Genomic DNA, 20,373 nt, shown 5'->3' on the forward strand with positions numbered 1-20,373 from the left:
CAGACTAGCTAGAAAACGAGCATTATTTACTGAAGACATTCTAAGAGCAGTCATCACTGTGGTGAGGTGAATGCTGTTTCTCCAGTTGTTCTAGCAGGGTCCAGTACTAAATAAAGTTACTGTTTGCTACATTCTGACCACAGGGAGAAGGCTGAACAACGCAAAAAGGGGACCATTTCTGCTTCTAAGGATCCTGCAATTGAAGTGAAACAAATAAAGATGTAATGTAAAGAATTAAGTTTGGTTTATCAGTAAGACCAGACCAGAGTAGCAGCATTTACTTCTACTCAGTGTCCGTAGCGGAAAAAGGAAACCACCAAAAAAGAAAGGGAGAGAGAAGATGTGCACACGTGTGCATACTCAGTGTGTGTTCTGAAATACACTGCACTAGAGATAGACCCAAACCAGGAGATGGTCCCTGTTTTTTAAAGAAACAAGCTTGTAATTCAAACCTGCATCCTGACATGAATTTTATATGTGACTTTTCAATTCTAATGACTGAGACGAAAACCCAGTCTTGTCTGCAGAGAACGAAACTGAAATCTGTCTTCAAGAAGAGCATCTGAGTCCTTCTGCCCTGGCTGAAGAGCTGTCTAGTGTGCCTGAGCTGCAATGCAAGCATTCTGTGAGCCAAGCCAGCATGCCTACAAAAAGACAATGTGGGTTCGTAACAGCAATTCTCTTGGATTGATCTCAGTTCCCCTGTTTCAATGTAGCTATTTATATTGATTTTTTAAAAAACAATTGTGGAACCACTTTCCTTTCCCTCCTACTACAGTCTTCTGGAGGAACTGTTATAAAAAGACTTCTTTTATGAAAGGAATAAAGAAGTATAGAAGGGTGAAAGATACTGTAAAACAGATCTAGTGCATCAAGACAATGAATAGAATTACCTTGGGAAAAAGATCTGTTGTTACAGGAAGCGAAAGCAAGTAAAACTGTGAAGTAATAATATTTATCACATGGCAGGCTTCCCGTCTGACTGGTGCTGAGAGGGCACCAATGCAAACTCATCAGATAAATGCTTTTCTTGTCAGGTTTGGGCTAAAAAACTGTATCATTAACTTTTGTTCAGCTGATGATATAAAGTCATCATTGCAGGACTGTAATGAAGAGAGAAGAGTAAGAAAAGAGAGAAGAAAATCGCAAGCTGAAATTATTCCTACTTTCTAAGTATTGTCTCAAGAATGAGTTTTTAACAGCTTAATTCACTGCAAGCTGTCAACTATCCACCAGCTGAAGAAATGAACCATGAAAGCCTGCCTGTCTTTATACAGTCTCTGAGGAAATAGCAATGCATTGGTTTTATTAAACCCTTGTGAGGAAGCCAAGTCTGAAGCTGCTGGGGACTTGTATCATTTCCAAGGCATATGGAGAGGGGGTGAAGGGAAACGTCACTTGAAAGAGATATTTGGTATCGAGCATCAGCTGTGGAACATCCTCACGATTGTTTAGCATAGCCTGAAATTATAACAGAAAGGGTAAGAAAACATTGCATTAAGAAACAAAGTAAAAACAGTACATTGTTTGCTTCCCATTGCAAATCTTGCTTTCACGTGATGTTAAGGAGACTTGTTTTGATCAGCTGTCTAGAAGCTGAACAATTTAGTAATAATATGATGTAAAGGTCAAGCATAACTACGCAGCATCAAAAACTGTGTGCATCCTGTAACCTGAGTATGAGAAATAATAGTGGTAGTTCTTACCTGGACTTTACGAACAAATGATGGAGTTACTCTTTTCTCAAAATCATCTATAGGAGTGTATGAGTTGAGGATCTTAACTATCTGTTCAAATTACAAAAGACTAATTTAGTATGCCACGAAAAGCGAGAAGATAAAAAGAGGAAAGCATTAATATGAAATCTTTATTGATATTTAAGGGAAGTTTCAGCAAATAATTTTACAATAAAAAGAGAATTTTGACTGGTCATATAATGAGTTGTTACATATACCATAATTGCTATGATGCATTTCCAGAGGTGTCAGCAGGATCAAGGAGATGTAGAAAAAGCTGACTTGATTAAAGGAGACAACGAAAAAAACCCATGAGAAAGTAACGAAAGTGCTTTGTGGAATAAAAACAAGGGATAGAACAAAGCAGCTAAGTATCCACCTCAAGAGCAGTTAAAATGCTAACCATTGGGAATAAGAAATTAAAAATTCAATTTAACAAGTGGTAATGTGGAATGCTGAAGAATGCTGGTTTTATCAAATGAAAGGCCAATAGGTCTTTGCAACAAATTATTTTAGATAACAAAGATTCTGCAATTGGTGCTGCCGTAAGAAAACAGATAGCTCATTTACCTGCACAGTAGAAAGAGATGTGCAGTGTTCACATATTTCCTTGGCATCATCATCTGTGATTTTTTTGACCTGAAGGAGCCAGGCTGCTTGAGATAAAGGCTCCAAAGTTTCTTTAGCATTGCTGCTTTGAAGATTCTTGTCCTTAAGCCATTCTTCCAAGTAGCTGATATTACATCTGGGTTAAACCATGGACAGGAGAAAGGTCAGGTTCCCCCCAAAACGCAAATTACATTTAACAGTTCTAAATAAGAAATACTCCTCCGATGCAGCGTTCAAATGCATACATTTTAAGTTAAAAACCATACCTGTAGATCATAAAAATCAAGCAATTAATAGCTTATTGATCTGTAAGTTTAATCCTTTGTATATTTCAACAATTTTTATTTTTTTATTTCTTAAATCTTGGATAATAGAAAGCAAGTCTTTAGTTTAGCTGTTGTTTACAGAAAATTACTAACATATACTGGCATTGCCTATTACACTGTAGCACTGCATGTCTTTAAAACATTAATTTATAACTGAGCTTATACAGGAAAAGAGAACAATCTTTGCACATTACAAAGCAGGGCTGGGCTTATAACTGATGACCTAAAGGTTAAAGCAGCTTTCTTCTAGTAATATTCCCAGATGGGTCAAGATTTTACTGATTTTCTTTCACCTTAGTCTGCAGACTGTCTAACAGAGAACAAATGAACTGTATCTTCCACAAAACAGTTAGGAGCACATTCTTTTTGATGCTCATAACAAGACAGACGATGCCTGATTTAAACCCTCCAAGGCTCTGTCTCAGTGCCTTTCTCATCACAGAGCATGAAAAATGCAAGTCAGCTTTTGTCTGTCTGCCAGCCATGGGATCTTGCACCTGTTTACTACAGTAAGAAAGAATTAAAAATACTATTCGTGACATCATGAGTGAACTAGCATGGAAAGAATCCTAAACATGTCTGCCTTTCAACTCCAGACTCCAGTTTTCTCTGTCTTTTCCTCCATTAGTGTTTCCATGGAAAGAACAATTATAATATGTTATGTTGAGAAAGCTCAGCCCCAAAGGCAAAGATCTACTTTTTGAAGAGCAAAAAAGAATTGGCTAATTCAGCAGAACAGTCACAGAAAATCCAGTTACTTAGAGATAAAGGACGTTACATAAAAGTGTTAAAAATTCGTTCTCAAGCAACTGCTTGTTGAAACTTCACTGGCTTTACCTTATCTGCATTCCTTTTCTACATGAGCACATGTCCTTGCGGAGGAAGAGACTATTGAGGGTGATAGCTCCAATCAGAAAGAAAAGCTGCTTCACTGCCTGCTTTAGAAGCTCAGAGTCCAAGCCATTCTGGCACATAGTACTATAAAAATAGCTGAGCTGTTGCAGGATAGAGGTCATTGTGTAAGTATCTGTGTCATCTATACTAGAAGAACGTTTACGGAACCCTGTAGGTTTCAAGCCAGAAATTCCCTGAAGACTTTCATATTCCAGCATGCCTGGTACTGAAAGACAATAGAAAGTAATGGGTAAGACCAACACTTGTAAGGCTCCTTTCAGTTACATTAACTTAATTATTGCACAAAACCTACTTTCAGGATGTTTTAAAAGTTAAACAACACAAGAAAAAGATGATACTGACAAAGGCTTGTGGAGCACACAAATTTCAAAAAGCGCTTTGTTTTTGTAGAATGTCGATCAGTTTCAAAGCATTATCCCACACCAGGAAACATTGTACAGAAAGGGTCTTTCCAAACCCTGTGGGGATATACCATTGAGTGGAATTTATATGTGCAGAAACACACACAGAGGTACACATATGTACGAATGAACAGGAGAAAAACATCTGTCCCACGCTTGGCCTCCTACTCCAAATAGGATATAAGCTCTATTTGCCTCCTTCACAAGCTACATTTAAGTCTGCCTGGGTTGCTGCTGTCTTACCGATCATGGGTTGAATGTTGTTCTCCATTACAATGATGAATTGGTGATAGATACGAATGGCCAAATCACTGAGAATCTGTCTGTATTCTGAGAGATCAAAATGCTTCAAACAGTTCTTATTCTGACGTGGAGTGTTACACTTCATAAATTCCTACAAGTAAGTTGTAAAAACAATTATTAGAAATCACATAAGTATGTATTAGAGTAACTTATCCCATCTCTGGCTGATCACAGTCTCAGAATGAGTCAAAGCTACAGCTAACTTCAATGGATGGGCTTCCTGTACTTAATTTTCCAGTTTATGTTGATGTATACTCTGGTCCTAAAGCCTAAGGAAAAACATGCATAGATGTCAGTGAACATTGGAGCAATTCCTAGATCACTTAAACAGAAAGCAAATTCCAGCCCTGACCCTCCCTCCACAACCCCTCAAAAAAAAAAAAAAAAAAAAGACAAAATGCAGCTGTGCAAACTGTGTCGGAAAAAAAAATAGTTACCATTTCATTGCTGCAAAGGGACCTCATTTTTGGACTTTTCATCAGGAAAATTTTGACTTCAAAAGTCTAGACTGAATCCTAACTTGTGCAAAGTTTTGAATGTTCATTACAAATATAGATTAGAACTCTAAATTCTGCATTCAGACCTTTCCCTACTGTTGCAACTAGACTATAAAAGACAGTAATTAATTAAGTTTAAATGTTTTCAGTTCTCCACTGCTCTTTAAATGTTATCGATACGACCACAAGAGGGAGTATTGTTGTTCAGACAGTACACAGTTACTGTGATTCCAAGGCTTTATGGTACCTCTTTCCTTTTATCCTGAAGGCTATATTCTTATGTGTCTATGCAATTTCAGTTCAGCCTACCTAAGTGTATAAAACCTAGTAATAAAATATATTAAGAGTGTGCAATTTAAAAGAATTTAAAAGAATTCTGTATTTCAGGATAAAACTTAGCTTAAACAAGCAAGTGAAATAAGGGGGGGCGGGGAGGCAGGGGTGAAAGGTTATTTTATTGTTTGGCTCCTTTCCTGAGATTTTCTTCTGTAATCTCATACTGGTAGAAGTAGGTGTTTGAATGGTCACAATTATAAAATAGTAAAACTGGTTTTTATATACATACATAGCTGGACATCTGAGGTCCAGCTCACATTAAATTCCTGTGGAAGCGTTTAAACTAAGCAGCAGTTTCCACATCATGTCTTTAACCTACTTTTGCACTTTAATGTTTCCCTGATTTCACTTGATCTGTTAAGTTCAATACTGTCTTATTATTTGTGTAAGACACATACCACCACTGCAGAGCAGTACGAGTATTTAAGTATCTGGAAGGAACAGTGGTGAGCTGGTGAATAATTACCTATTATCACTATTTTTAACTCCAATTAAAGACTGTCACAAGTAAAGTAATGGAATTATTTGATGAAATAATTCCTACCTCTTCCCCGCTGTACTGCTTCAAACAGTTAAGAAAATAGTATGTATTGGAAAGCCAAAAGGACAACATCTCAAAGTCTTCTGAATGTTCCTGAAAACGATAAGTAACACCATCTTTTAACGGTATTGTCTCATGAAGTTAATTTCATACCTAAACCTAAGACCATTTCAGAATTGGTATAATAGAGCCCACATATAGCAGAAACAGCATACAGCATCTATAACATGCTAGCTAAACAAATCATGCTGTGTTTTCAGGCTAATATACCTATAGCAAAGATCCCTCTTTTATCTGGTAAACACTGTTTAAGTCTTCTTATATGACAGACTGGCTACGTAAGCCTGAACCTAACAGTTTTATACATTTCTATATAGAGTGTTGTACTGTACTGGAGGCCTTCCTGCAAAAAAGTGTTAACAACACCTGTATGCACAAATGAAACTGAACTATACAAAACACAAATGTAACTATGTGTAAGTATTTTTTATTTTTGTTAGCTAAATAAGCACAAGCTTTTCTAATGGATTAACTGTGGTATGAGGTTGTTCATGAACAAACTACAGGCATTCTCTATACAAGACTCAACGACATAAACCATAGTCCATTCCTGCCCGTGCTACAAAGCATGCCTGGTGTTCTACTGCATTATAAATCCGTAATAAAGCATTCACGTAGGTGAATTTGTTATGTAAATGAGACAACAGGCTAGCAATTCTTGTTTATAACTTGATTTTGTAAACTGGCTGGCAATATAGCTTTAATCATTTGGGTACTAATGCTGCAGTGCTAAATGACATGCCAAAAAAACATTACACTAGTAGAACAACAGTGTAAAAACCTCTTAAAATTCCGATACCTGCCTGCCACCAAACATACTAACCTTCATTTCTGTCCGTGCAACTTTTACCAGTGCTGAAAGCACAGGTGCACTTCATCTAATTAGCTACTCATTGTAAAATGTAAAATACTTTAAATGCTTTGTTGACCAGCTCTTCAGATAAAAATAATTTCTGTTAATGCAATCTGCGTTCAGCACAGTAGAATCTTACCTGGAGGCTTTACAGGGGTACTTCTACAAACTTCAAAAAGAACGTACTGATGATTGTTATTCTGTTATAGGAATACTAGCAAATGAAAGTGTGAGCATTCCCCAGGTATTACTACGTATGCATCTTGTAAACCTTACATTAACAATCAAAAAGCACAGTACAGCCAAACATAATTCCTACCTTAACAACTTGTTTGATACCATCAATAGTTATATTCATGAAAGATTTCAGCATGTCAGCATCATTCAGATAATCTGCATACCTCACACACATGAACAGAATGTGAGCTGGAAGGCCAGGTATCATATTAACTACAACTCCACGTGGCTTTAAATCTGCAGAAAGGAGAGTCATCAAGTTTATTATACAAAAATGCAATGATTCAACATATCATTCTGAAAAAGACAAGCACTATGGGGTTCATTTCTTCAGTGACTAGTCACTTGATAATTGATTAATTTCTTGTTTCTGAAAACTTCTGTAACAGTATTGTTTGCATAATAGCATCAATGAAGTCTTCCAGAGTAATAGGAAAATACTGTAGCAAATTCTAAGGTCCAGCATGGGCTACACCAGACAGGACAACTTCAAAAACCAATTTGCATTTAACTACCCACTGGAGGCCCCACCAAATTCTGGCATAGCTTAATGATACACCTTTGTTCACGAAGATACAAACATTCACAAGAGTGAAGGTGAGAAGAAAAGGAAGATGTTGTTTCCAAGCAGTAGTTTATAAAGGTACTAATGTACATGGAAAATTTGTCGAGTTTACTATTAATTGTAAGCTAATGCAAAAAGCTGGTTGGCAGTAAGATCAATATTGTGACATAACAAACTTAAAGAGGAAAGCAAAATTCTTCCACAAAAGAAACATGAAAGTACAGTTCCCTTCAGTGAAGAGAATGATATGAAAAGGACAGACAGGAGAGTAATCCATCACACACAGATATAAGCCAAATGACTTACAGACTTAGTAGATGACCAGGAAGAAAGTAAACTCAAGTCCCTGGAGTACTCTTGAGATTTATAGCTTTATAAGTGAATAAATAATAAGAAAGATAATAGAGTCACTGTTATGTGGAGTAGGACAAATTATTTTTACGCAGATAAAGCACTTCTGTATTTGAAATGACTGGCAGTAGAAAAAGAGCAATATAGAGACAAGTCATATCGGTGGTAAGAGTGGAAAAAAAAGCAACTTTGAACCTAAGTGAAATATGGCACCTTGTAGTTTTTGTTGTAGTGTTCTACACTGAATATCATTGACTACTGATAAAATTTGAAATGTTACTAAAATACCGAGGATCAGATTTTGAATTATCCTTTCTTCATCTTCTTTTTTGTACTCCATCATTCCAATGTACTCTTTCGACAAAGCTGGCACATGAGCTTCAGCTGTCAAAAAACAAAAGCACTGTTACCTGCAGGTAAACAGCTAAGCTAATGTTCACGTTAGAACAAACTACTGGAGAAAAGCAGTTTGCTCTGTAATAAACAGAGTATGGGCCCTGGTCACAGTAACGTTCTTAGCTTGTGGTCCCAAGCATTATGAGTTAAATAATGTTTAGATTATTAATGTGATTAGTTTCACTGGATTCAGTGCAATTACTTGCACTAATAAGACAAATAAACAGCAACAATATAGCTCTACATGAGGCACTTTTGCAATGTTTTGAGGTGTATTCTATTGTGAAGAATTACTTGGTATATAAGAGCTTGTACAAACTAATTTCAAATCAGGAGCCATCAGCCATTTGAAGGCTGACAGGAGGAGCGACTCATCTGATGCAAAACTAACGCTATGTTGGCTCAGAGACAGTTTGTGTGAGGGTATGTATCAACTTCTGTTGACAGAACCTGATGCCCCGGCTTAATCTTTTATCCTATAGTCTAGGTCTCATATGCACCCATTATTTTGCTGGAAAAAAAAGATACAGGAAAGGGCTTTTATATAATTTCTATTGATGGTTCCCTGGCACTTTTTTCTGAGGTTTTAAAATTTCTAACCCCATCCAGAACCCCATCTTCTTCTTGTCTTTAAATATACTTTCTTTTAAACACACACCAAACATCCAAATCTATATTAAAATAAATAAATAAATAAATAAATCATACAAGAACTTACTTTTTTCAATAGTCTTGGTAAGAGTTTTGATCTGATCCTCCAATTTTTTTATTATTCTATCTTTCATGTCTAGTTTTTCTTCAAGATCCTGTAATAATCAAAGTCAGTGAGTTCAGAGCAACCACAATTACAGAAAGTCTTCTACTGCTACACGTTTTTGCCACAAAGAGCACTATGACGTGCTTTTACTTATATTTGGTGGAAGAAACATGAAACCTTCATATCTTTTTTCTCCCACAACGAATTGAGAAAACATCCTGCCCATATCATGAAACTATGATTTCTTGCTTTTTATCCTGCATTTCAAGTACAGTTTCTTAATGACAATTTCACTTCCTCACCATCTTTTCTACAGTAAGTCGAGTTGTTTCTTGCTTTATCTTGCTTTTTACTTCATCCTGGATTTCATCTTGCATCAAACCATTGCTCAGCCCCTCAATTTCTTGGGTTGTGACTTTCAGTCTCTCTTTTTCTTTTATGTCTGTTTCATTCCGGGCCTCATTTGTTCTAAGAATAGACAAATAGGAAGTTTAGTCTCTTATTTTTCTTTTGTTAAAGCACAGTCATATCATACCTGTCCATTACTTATAACCGTTTACAAGGTTGTAAGGCAAATCTTGCATTGGATATGGTAAAGAGTTTAAGTGACTTTGTTACCACAGCTTATGGCAACTACTTTTCTTACATTGAAAAAAATAATTAAAAAACCTCCAACATATATATATATATTTACCGTCTTTGTGTTTTGTCTCCTTCTAGCTCACAATGCAGCCGATTAGACATCTCTTTCATTTTTTCCATCATAATTAGCAACAAAACCCAAAACAAAAGAAAAAAAAAACAAAATCACATTTGCTTACAGTTCTGTACTAGTATTTAGTAAATCTCTTCTTACCCTCATAACTTTGTGTCATTTAACGAAATTGAATGACATGCCAGACAACGTATTAGAGAAATACCTGACTACTCCACACCACACAGAAGATTATATGGGATAGGGAATTCTGACACCACTAACTTCTTGCAGTTGGTAGTGAAACTACTTGCAAATTTTAAATCAATTGCCTAGGATGATGCTACAGTTAGGAGACTCAGAAACCTCAGCAAAGTATGCTTTCCCAAATTGAGGAGAACTTTCAAACAAGCAAATTTAGCAAGAACTTTTCCCTCTGTCTCCCACTCTGAATTTTTCAACACCCTCTAAAGTCCCCCTCATAGAGTATGCCTTAAGTTTCAAAACATCCTTCCTTTTTCTGATTGTTTCCAAAGGGCACTCTCCAATACAGATATTCTTAGCAGAGCACTACTGAATGCACTTACAGACATCCAAATCACAGAACGGAATGTTCTAAAAAAGGTTAAAAAAACCCAAACACATACTAGCATACATTTTATTCTTTAACAACAGAGATATAAACTACACATTTTTTCCATCATGTTTCATCATTTTACTAGCAAGGAAGTAAGTAATAAAGCAATGAAGTTATCAGCAATATTGCTTCAGCTTTTAAAAATTCAAATATAGGGAATTCATCATGTTCATCTTAAACAACTGTAAGACTAGGGACCACGTTAGTACTTTACCTTTCAACTTTACAGTCTGTTCTTGAAGACGGTTTTCAAGATCTAATTTTTGATTTTCAAGTTCAGAAACTTGCTGTTTAAGATCTGGGATCACCTTTTAGAGAAAAGGGAGATTTGTGTATTTCAGCACCTTCCTTCTTTTCAAATGTCTGCAATAGTTCCTATGACACTGGAAGACCTTCAACTGCAAATAGTCAAAGACTGGAGAGACACTGTGAGGAAGTTACTGATACCTGCTTGCCTGACTTGTTTAACTTTTCTGAAGGCATCTGTTGCTACTCTTAAAAATGATATAGTAAGCGAATTAAATGTTTGACTGGCCCAGTACTACAGTTTTTCTGTTCTAGTTTAAAAGAAATTACACTGCAGCTTTAATTTCCCTAGCTCAATTAACAATAGAAAAGCACTCAATATGTTATAAGATCATTTTCTAAAATAACATTATAAGTACCTTTTCCTTATATTTTCAATTTTAGTCACTTTGTTTTGAAAACATTTATTTATTTATTTTTCACTCAGCAGAAAAATCATATGGTATCTGCTATCTTCTGGAAGAACATCACTTCCCTGTGTTAGACAGGCTTTACCCAGCAGCAATACTTTGACTCTTAAGCCTTGCCTGCAATTTGTTAGCAACTCGATATGCTCAGCTGCCCTCTGGTGGGGAGAGCCCCAGAGCTGCACAAATCTGTCACCACCACAAATCCCACAGGCGAATGGTTTTTCACTATCAAATCACAGAACTTGTCAACCTGAGAGACAGAAAGAGTTTTAAAGAGGCTTCTGGGAAAAGATGCTAATTTCTGTCCTCTGACTACAGGGAAGGATGAAGTAAGTAAATTCGAACTTGAATGCCTCAGCACATGAAAACTGAAGCTGGTTGCTGTGGGTTGATCCCAGCTGCCAAACACCCACAGAGCTGCTCATTCCCCCACTACTCCCAACCCCACTCCCCAGCAGAACAGGGGAGAGAATAGGAAAAGCAGAAGCGAGAAAACCCAAAAATCCCCCTTCTTCTTCCTCCACCTCAGATTTTACAGCTGAGCATGCCATTACATGGTAGAGGATATCCTCCCGGTCAGCTCGGGTCAGCTGTCTGCCCTCCCAACTTCTTGCCCATCCCCAGCTTAACTTGCTGAGGTGGGACAGAATAGGAAAAAGATAAAGCCTTGACACTGTGCAAGCTCTGCTCAGCAACAGCCAAAATGTTGTGGTGTTATCACCTTTTAACCAAAAATCCAAAATGCAGCATGACAGGGCCAGCTAGAAAGCAAGTTAACTCCATCCCAGACAGACCCAGTACACTGCTGTAATACTGACCCGTAGAAAGTTACAGCATCACAAAACTGCTTTTTATTAAGTCTGAAATACCAAAAGCGTTCCATCGGAAAAATACACGGCCTGATCAAAAAATAGTGATTTTTTTTTTCGGTTATCAGACAAGAAGTTTAACTTGGGTAGGTATTAAAAAAGGTATGGTGAGCTAACTTTCTGGTCACTGCTAAACCTCTGACTCTTTTTTCAGTTAAAATGCTGTGTAAATAAAACCCCTAAATAAATAATTGTTTCTTCATGACTTCCAGTATAAAGCTGCATATCTGTAGAAATTATTACACTCCTCAAAAGTTCCTTACATTGTTGAGAAACTGCAAAAGCACAATCAAAATATTTGCATGAGCTCAGCAATGGACATCCCGGCAACATTTTGAAGCTCCAAACATTTTTTATAAAATCTGAATATTCAGCCACATAAGTGTACAAGGCTTCAAACGCATTCTGAAGACTCCCAGTGTCTCCCTAGCTATCGACAACAGAAGCCAAAGCCTGTGTGTGCATCACGCACCAAGCCAGAGGTGGTAAAATGGTATTTTGCCATTCTGTGATTAGAATAAAATCTCAATTCAGGTTTATACAACAGAAAAGGGAAAAAACCTCGTGAGGATGCTCCAACAAGTTGATACACTCAGACAATAAATTTGGCTGCCTCCTAACACACCTCCCTGGCATGCAGGGAAAGAGCCTGTATGCATGTGCAATCTTAGATGGTCTTACCTGTTTGAGCCTTGATTTCAAGGACATGACCGCAAGATTTTGAGGGCTTTGTGCCACAAACATGTTTGGTTTGTATTACTAAGTAACAAAAACATACTATGCTTTACTACACCTTGATCTTACCAGGTTTTCTGAAGTTAGCCTGCTAACTTCAAGTCGAATACCATCATTTATATCATTTTCCTCTCGAAATAATTTTTGCAGATGATTAATATCTTGGCTAAGATGTTCAACTTTAAAATTCAAACCTTCAATCTCCTTTTCATATATTTCTTTCTGAGACTGGAAGTGACTTTCCAACACTCTGTTAAAAAAGGGGAGAAAGAACATGCAGATGTAGTACGACCTTGATGCAATGGGTCAAGTTCAATACAAAGTGAAAACAAAAGTAGTGTGGTTATCGTGCACGCATTCCATTACATCACCCGTGCATTAAGGGAGTTGAAAGTTATGCATGATATCTCAGAGGAAACACATTTCCCTGACTGACAGATACACACTTATCTCATTGACTTAGTAGCTCGTTAAAGTGATTTTAAGCTACTCAGCCAGTCACAGAACATAGTGTTTGTTCACTTCTTAAAAAGATGTTCAGTATTGCACTGTCAAATTAGTTACCCCCTGATCTTTCCGTTTATTTTCTAGATCACAGCTTGGAGTTATGAAAACACCGAAGAACTGAACTAACCTTGTAGCTTTTTTCAAGCCCTCGTAAGCAAACCACAGTTCTCCATCCTCATTTAAGTGTTCCAAATCCTCTGTAGAGAGTCTAGAATACAAGGCAGTATCATTAGTGTGCAGGTGAACAAAAAGGAACTTCTTAAGCTTTTTTAAAGGGACCTCAGAACAAAATTACCTGCTTCTTACATCTTCAAAATCGTAACTTTCAAGAAGCTGTGCTGTAACTTCTGACATCTTTTCTGGAAAAAAAAAAGTTTATTACACGAATAATTTTCTCTGCATATTTCAAATTAAGTTTGATTATAAAAATCAAACCAACCTCTGCCTAAATCTAAAAGGTTCTTTCCTAAATCTAAAGGTACTCAGTAAACATACCTGATTAACTGCAAGAATATGATGAGGGAATTGGTTCTACTTCTGACCACATAAGGCGAGTTAGATAGGTATACCACCAATATTGTTTTTTTTCCTCTAAACACATCGAACTTTCAATGCAAAGTTACGTCTTTTAGTTTAGAATCTGGACAATTGCTAGAGTTGTGTAGATGATTGGTAATGTAGTGCTAGGTTACTACACTAAATGCTGCAGATACAGGTTTGCTCTACAACATTGTTAGCACTGAACAAAATGCACAACAGTAGTGATTCTTATTAAGTACCTTTTCCCAAAAAGAACCCAACTCATCAAGTTATTTAAGTGTATTTGATATTTATTGGATCTAAGGCTAAAAACAGTACAAAAGAAAGCCAGATAATATACTGTTTCCATATTCTTGGGTCTCTACAAGCTACGTGCTAAATTCTAAGTGACGTTTAAATTATTAGTATTAATTTTTAAACACAAAGGAAAAATGTTTGAAACCAGAGTTTCTTCAAAGGGGTACCCCACAGCTCAGTAGTCGTGATCACTTTGTAAAACTCACCCATTGTTTTTTTTTTTCCACTTGAGAGGAAAGGTACGAATAGAATGAAATCACTATGGGATGGGAAAGAGAACTGTTTTTTTGTCAAAGCTAACATGGAAGAAATCAATTTAATCCTGCCTGGTTCACATTGTACTCAGTAAACTCTCTGAATTACCCAGCATGTAGCTTACCCCTCAATTCTCGCTTCTGTGACTGGGCCTGCTTTTCAACATCCAATTTTTGTGTCTGCAGCAGTTGGATTTCCTTTTGCAACTCAGGTATTTTCTGAATCGGACAAAAATTATAGACTGAGACAAGGAGTGAATGACAAAGGCTGCGTATCATTTAAATCATAAAGATAATTATAATAAGAACAAGTTCATACAGTAAAAGGCTTAAAATGTGTTGTGTTCAAGGCATCTGGTTCTCAGGCACCAGAGCAGAACAGTAATGTGATGTAGTGAAAACGTATGTGTTCATATCATGGAATTGACTCAGAGAAAAAGATACAACTTTACACGAAAGTACTATTTTCAAGATCAATTTATAAACTATGTTTATGAAAAATCTCCTGAGAAACTATTCATAGAATGGTTTGGGTTGGAAGAGACCTTAAAGACCACCTAGTTCCAACCATAAGCAAGGACACCTTCCACTAGACCAGGTTGCTCAAAGCCCCATCCAACCTGGCCTTGGACACTTCCAGGGATGGAGTATCCACATCTCTGGGCAACCTGTTTCAGTGCCTCACCACCCTCAAAATGAAGAATTTTTTCCTTATATCTATACTTTCTTGGAAAAAGGAAGAAAAAAAGATCCAAACATTTAAACATATGGCACACTTAGTCTTCAAAACATGCACTTATTTCATTTCTGCAAGCAGTAACTTACTCATTTTGTGTACTGCATGAAAACAAGGCAACACAGTGGTGTATGAAATACAGCTTATTAACTTATTCTAAAAATGCACTGGAGATTAAAAAAAAATAAATCAGTGAAGATAACCTATAAACACCCACATTCTCTACTTGCTTTATCTAGCAAAGACTCCAAAATGAAACGCATCGTACTTTACCTGTGCTTGTTTTGTAAGTTGTCCTACTTCCGCTTTCAAGCCATCCTGAATGACAATTTCTTGCTGAATTTGATGTTGTAGCTGAGTTTTTTCTTCTTTCAGAATCTTAATTTCTCCCTTGAGCAATTCAATCTCCTTTTCATAGTCCTGCCTCTGATTTTGGAAATCCTTCTCAAGTGTTCTAAACAAGACAACAAAAAGGTGGTTTTATTTTTCTACATTCATAAGTGAAAGAGTGGGCTTTGATTCTGTTTTAATTTGAAGGACATGCTTTATTGAAAAAAACTTAAATGAACCATATTTACTTGAAAATGCTACCCTACATCCTCGGAATCAGTCTACAAAACAGATGAAAATGAGATGAGAATGTCCCTATATCTAATTCAGATATTGGGACTGAATTCAAGGTGAAATTGATTTTTGTCCACTTGATTCTCTGACTCTCAAAGAGTTAGCCTACCTGAGCAGCTTTCCACTACATTTATGGCCACAGTCAGCACCGAAGAAGGACACAGCAACAGAAAGCCCTGTGTCCTTCTCAGTGAAACATTGCAAGAAGCTTTCCATTTTCTACTAGTCCCTGCTGGAACGGATTGGCTTCCAGCAGAACATAACTAATGGGCAAAGCAGAAAAAATAGCAACAAAGTCCTCTCGGTATAGTTTGAAGTTGTTTGCAGCTGAAATCAGACTGAGCTGAAACACCACACAGCTACCAACCCTCAGGAACAGTGACTGATCGCACTCTTCACATTTTAGAGAACAGCACTTGTATGGTACCTAAGGTTCTCTGTCTTACACTGGAAAGGCGTTACTGGAAAACAAACACTTGATCTGAGAAAGGCATGCGGCAAAGCAACAACCATTGCTAAATAATAGGATTTTTAATACTGCGAAAGAAATACCAAAGTGGGGGGAAGTTTTTCCCCTATATTTTTAACCAAATGTCCTTTACAAACACTGCCTTTTCTTCAGGCTGAATCTTTCAATCCTGTCCTCTAATACTCACTTCACAGGAATTCTGACTGGTATGGTCAGCTGCTCTTCCAGCCCTGACTGAATTCTGAGGATACCTCCAAAGAAACCATTATGATAAGGCTTGCTTTCAATTCTCAGAAAGACACGTGAAAAGACAGGAAACTGCAAAAGCAAGAACAGTCTCAAGTCTACAGTATAGCTCCCTGCATGTGACTGACCCACAAGCATGTGCTTTTTCTGAACTGGACATGAAGTACTTCAGTACTATCATTAATGCCCAGATTCATAAGCAATATGAGCATAATACATTTATGGTAAGAGAAAGGAAGGCAGGGAAAGAGGAAAAAAAAATGAATCCTGTTTCAAAGCAATTGAACTCAGCTTCCATACATCCTCTGATTTTCTTCTTTTTGTACATCATTGATGAGTTGCTTCATAAGATCATCCATTTTCACTGTAAAAAAATATGTCAATGTTTCAGAGAACTTCACGCAATTATGTGCATTTATTAAAACGGTATGACCACAATGAGAAGTTTTGTTTTAATAAGCAATCCCTGACATATTCTAAGGTTGAAATTATTCTTTCAAGTGCCAAAAATTATCACAGTAAATTTTACAAGTAACGCTATAGAGAAAAAAGGTTTCTGAAACACCCAAGTATATTTGATCTCATGTGCTGCCTCTGTCCTTTGAAATTAGATTCTTAAAAGCAGTATATTAAAGGAACTAAGGATGAAACGACACTTTGAAGGAATGCATGTGCATGAGACGGGAAACTTAACAGGAGGAGAGCTTTTGCTATTGAAAGAACAAATTGAATGTAATTGTTAAATTAAAAGCATTTGCACTACACATTCTAAGCAAGAGAAGCTTAGGACCAACTTGTAATTTACTGTAAATTCAGCATTTGTATTGCTTTTATTAGAACAAAAGTCATTTACCTGTGCTGAAAACCTGACTGTAAAACTTTCCCCCACTATAACTCCTTTAAAACTCCTTTTAGTTATTATACCTTTCATTTCCTCAGTTTTTTCTTGGAGCTTTATTTCTAAGGTCTTTTTCTGTTCTTGTAGCTCTTTATTCTGATTCTCAAGTTTTAAAATTTTCTGTCCACAAAAAAAATAAGCATAATACAAATTAAAAAGGAGGAAGAAACATGTCACAGAAGGTCTTACATTTTAACAAGCATATAGGGACTCCCTTCCTTCCCGGTCACCCCCTCCAAAAGTGAAGTTACTGAGTAACTCTTGAATCACACAATTCATAAATCCAGTAACTGAAAAAATTATTTAAACCAAAATAAAAGCACCCAGATGGCAATTAAAATTTACCTGTTCACTGTCCTGTTTATATTTTTTCCCTTTCTCTTCGTATGTTCTCTTTTGAGCAGTTAACTTTTCAAGATCTAATTCAAGTTTCTGAATTGTATCCATGTCATTCATATGAGTTGAAGCTAGATTGGTCAATCGTTCCAGCAAGCCATGATTTTCTCTACTCTACAGTGAGCAAGAGAGGTTAAAAGAAAACAGAAAAAAGCACATCCGAAATTGTTCAATAGAACTTTGAAGGAAGCACCTGACCTATTTCTGCTCACTATCCCATATCAGTCATGACTATTTCAACCAAGGATTGTTCCCATCAATTAGTTTAAAGCCACCATCTCAAAAGATGATTTGGCTGGTATGGTGCTCAAAAAAAAAAAAGCTGCGAAATAAACATAATATGGAATTCCCAAATGTTACTACATATGTTGCACCAGAGCAGTAACACACACATCCTTCATCCTGATGCAAGTAATGCAAATCAAAGATTGGATGGATTACTTCAGAAATAGTAAAAAAGAAAAAAAAAACGTTCATTGCAAACTCTTCTCATTGGCACAACTAACTCAAAAACATAAGAAAATCCTGGATGATTCTTCCTACCCTGGATGTAGGAAGAATACTAGTGGTTTATTATAAAGGACCATATCCCTTACATATTCTCCTGTCCTGTCAAGTGAAGTATGGATATTGTAATTCACGTAAGCCTCTAGTCAACATGAGAGCTCTAAATAAAACAGGTATGATAAAAAAAAATTAGTACAAATCATAAACTGACTGCTGTCCCTCACCTGTTCTTCTATCTTTTTCTGCAGTTGCTGAACTCTGTACGAAAGCTGGATATTCAATACAAACCGACGAATGTTCTGAAATCTGCGCCTGGCAAGCCATGCGCGGGCATGTTTCTGAAGGATCACAGCCTTATGTTCTTCAAGCATCTTTAAAATAAAATATTAACATCTGTCTGTAATTATCTATGTCTCAACCAGCATCAATCACAACATTCTGTGAATCTACGTACACTGGTAATGACAATGCTTCTCATGGAATTATCAAAATACTGAAATACCCAGACTGCAGACGCATTTGAACCTCTCTAGTAATCACACTAAATCATCTGCATCAAGTATAAATCAGACGGAGCCCTTGATAGCTCAGAGATTAGATCTAAGCTACCGTGCATCAGTATTTTTATGGTAACAACATAAAAGTAGAGCAGAAGATAAGAGAAACAAACATACAAAAGGTAAAGTATTAGGGATCATTGCCCTTGTCTCCATCTTTCTTACAGAACAGCAGCTGTTTCCAGTTACTGAACTAAGATTTTTGACAGGCTGTACCTTCCGATATTTTTTTCTTGCTAGAAATCCTCTTGTGTAAGCTTGAATTGTTACGGCAGCCACATAGATGAGCTGGCAAAGTCTACGGACCAGGTAACCCCGACAGTATTTCTGAATAATTATAGCTGCCCACGTTCGCTTCAGAGTTCTTGCAGTTATAGCTTGCCTTAATTGAAAAGACAATAAAGTTTACTTAGGTCACGTTAGATTTCTCATGCTTATTCCCTTGGTCAGCCAAATCTCACACAAAAATAAGAAGATACTCAAAACAGGCATCCATTATCTTATACACAGCTTTTTCTTCAATCAAAGTGAAAGAGAGGGAATTATCCACAAGTTTTGAAATCTGTTCCACAAGCAATTGTTCTGATGGTCTTTTTGTGAAAATTTCAAAGCCTACATAGAGCCGTCTTCCTCTCGGTCTGCTCTGTGAATGACTGGTGCACTTTCTCTGCTGCATAATTCCTCAGAATAATTTGTACACACTAATTTGTAGACTCTTGTAAATTGTGTTTCCTCTCTGTTACCTGATTTCTTCTCTGACTCTGAATCTAAGCAATAAGCCCAAGTCGACAACTGGGTCACTCATCACTAGCTAAGGACTGAGCTTACAGGTAGACAGGCCTCTCAGGAATGTGGCAGGCACTATTGGAACTCTGCTGGAGTACTTTTTTCATACCAGCTGAATAACTTTAACATTTTCAAGTCCACAATTACAATCAGGAGGAAATGGAAATACACCTGAATTGCTCTTTCGTAAAAGTTACGCTTCCAAATCAGTGTTGGGTATTAGCTTGCCTTCTATATTCCTTCAGGCAGAGCCTAACAACAAATTAATTTATCAGACAAAAGTACCGTACAGTCCGCTGCCCCCGGAAATACTGCTGTATTATAACAGCTGCTTGTTTTATGCGAAGGAATTTCTTCCGCTGCAGCCAGCCTCGAACTCTCTTTTGGATCACGATACACGCGTGTCTCAGTTTATCTGATCGCAGTTTTTCTAAGTAAGCAACCTGTCCTGCTCTGAAGAAAATTTTTGTTCTCCCAAACTGGTATTGGTTACGATCCTGAAAAAGAAACAATAGGTATATTCAGTTTTTAGTTTATTATTGTAGACCAGGCACTCTCTTCCTTTTACAAATTGTCACTTTAGGCAAGCTCTTCTGAAATGACATGATCTTGCTAAATAAGAATATCCTGTCTTCTTTGCAGATAGGAATAAATGAGGGGAAAATCCACTTAGCAGGAAATAAGCAGAGAATTTAATCCAAAAATCACACCCTAGTGATCTCCAATTAAAGAGAGGATCTGGACTTACGATTAAGGCCTTGAAAGCAACCTCTTCACCCCCTCCTACAAGTCTGGTTCCTTGGGCTCAACACTACCTTTTGGTGCATGTCTGGCCTTGAATCAGCAAGCTGTGTGGGCAAAAATTCAGGGGAGAAGCTGCCTTTAAGCTCATGCCCTCACCCTTGGCCTGTGCTGGAGCTACGCTGCAAGTACACCTGTGTTTGGTCTTACACATCTCTGAGTCTGAACTCGGCCCTGACATGCTGGCTTGAATCGTTGGCTTGACTTGGACCAGCCTCATC

General features: G+C 37.1%; 1 protein-coding gene across 2 annotated transcripts in view; it reads right to left on the reverse strand.

Moving 5' to 3' along the window:
* Nucleotides 1-1,308: 1,308 nt before the first annotated feature.
* MYO5C (myosin VC) overlaps nt 1,309-20,373 on the reverse strand; it is a 35,907-nt gene continuing 16,842 nt past the window's right edge. The window contains exons 19-41 of one of the 2 annotated variants that reach the window (XM_086620518.1): nt 19,637-19,848; nt 18,782-18,947; nt 18,233-18,379; nt 17,451-17,615; nt 17,132-17,225; nt 16,508-16,571; nt 15,142-15,322; nt 14,258-14,351; nt 13,337-13,400; nt 13,169-13,249; nt 12,604-12,784; nt 10,429-10,522; nt 9,578-9,629; nt 9,186-9,351; nt 8,845-8,932; nt 8,019-8,114; nt 6,897-7,051; nt 5,668-5,757; nt 4,231-4,381; nt 3,509-3,791; nt 2,307-2,481; nt 1,707-1,787; nt 1,309-1,461 (exon numbers count right to left, since the gene is read on the reverse strand). In XM_086620518.1, coding sequence (XP_086476644.1) covers nt 1,309-1,461; nt 1,707-1,787; nt 2,307-2,481; nt 3,509-3,791; nt 4,231-4,381; nt 5,668-5,757; nt 6,897-7,051; nt 8,019-8,114; nt 8,845-8,932; nt 9,186-9,351; nt 9,578-9,629; nt 10,429-10,522; nt 12,604-12,784; nt 13,169-13,249; nt 13,337-13,400; nt 14,258-14,351; nt 15,142-15,322; nt 16,508-16,571; nt 17,132-17,225; nt 17,451-17,615; nt 18,233-18,379; nt 18,782-18,947; nt 19,637-19,848 — 3,033 coding nt within the window. Of the gene's footprint in view, nt 1,462-1,706; nt 1,788-2,306; nt 2,482-3,508; nt 3,792-4,230; nt 4,382-5,667; nt 5,758-6,896; nt 7,052-8,018; nt 8,115-8,844; nt 8,933-9,185; nt 9,352-9,577; nt 9,641-10,427; nt 10,523-12,603; nt 12,785-13,168; nt 13,250-13,336; nt 13,401-14,257; nt 14,352-15,141; nt 15,323-16,507; nt 16,572-17,131; nt 17,226-17,450; nt 17,616-18,232; nt 18,380-18,781; nt 18,948-19,636; nt 19,849-20,373 lie in introns of both variants that reach the window. The other variant, XM_086620517.1, reaches the window with a different exon arrangement.

Source organism: Tauraco erythrolophus, chromosome 14, assembly GCF_009769465.1.
Source record: "Tauraco erythrolophus isolate bTauEry1 chromosome 14, bTauEry1.pri, whole genome shotgun sequence".
Classification (NCBI taxonomy): Eukaryota; Metazoa; Chordata; class Aves; order Musophagiformes; family Musophagidae; genus Tauraco; species Tauraco erythrolophus.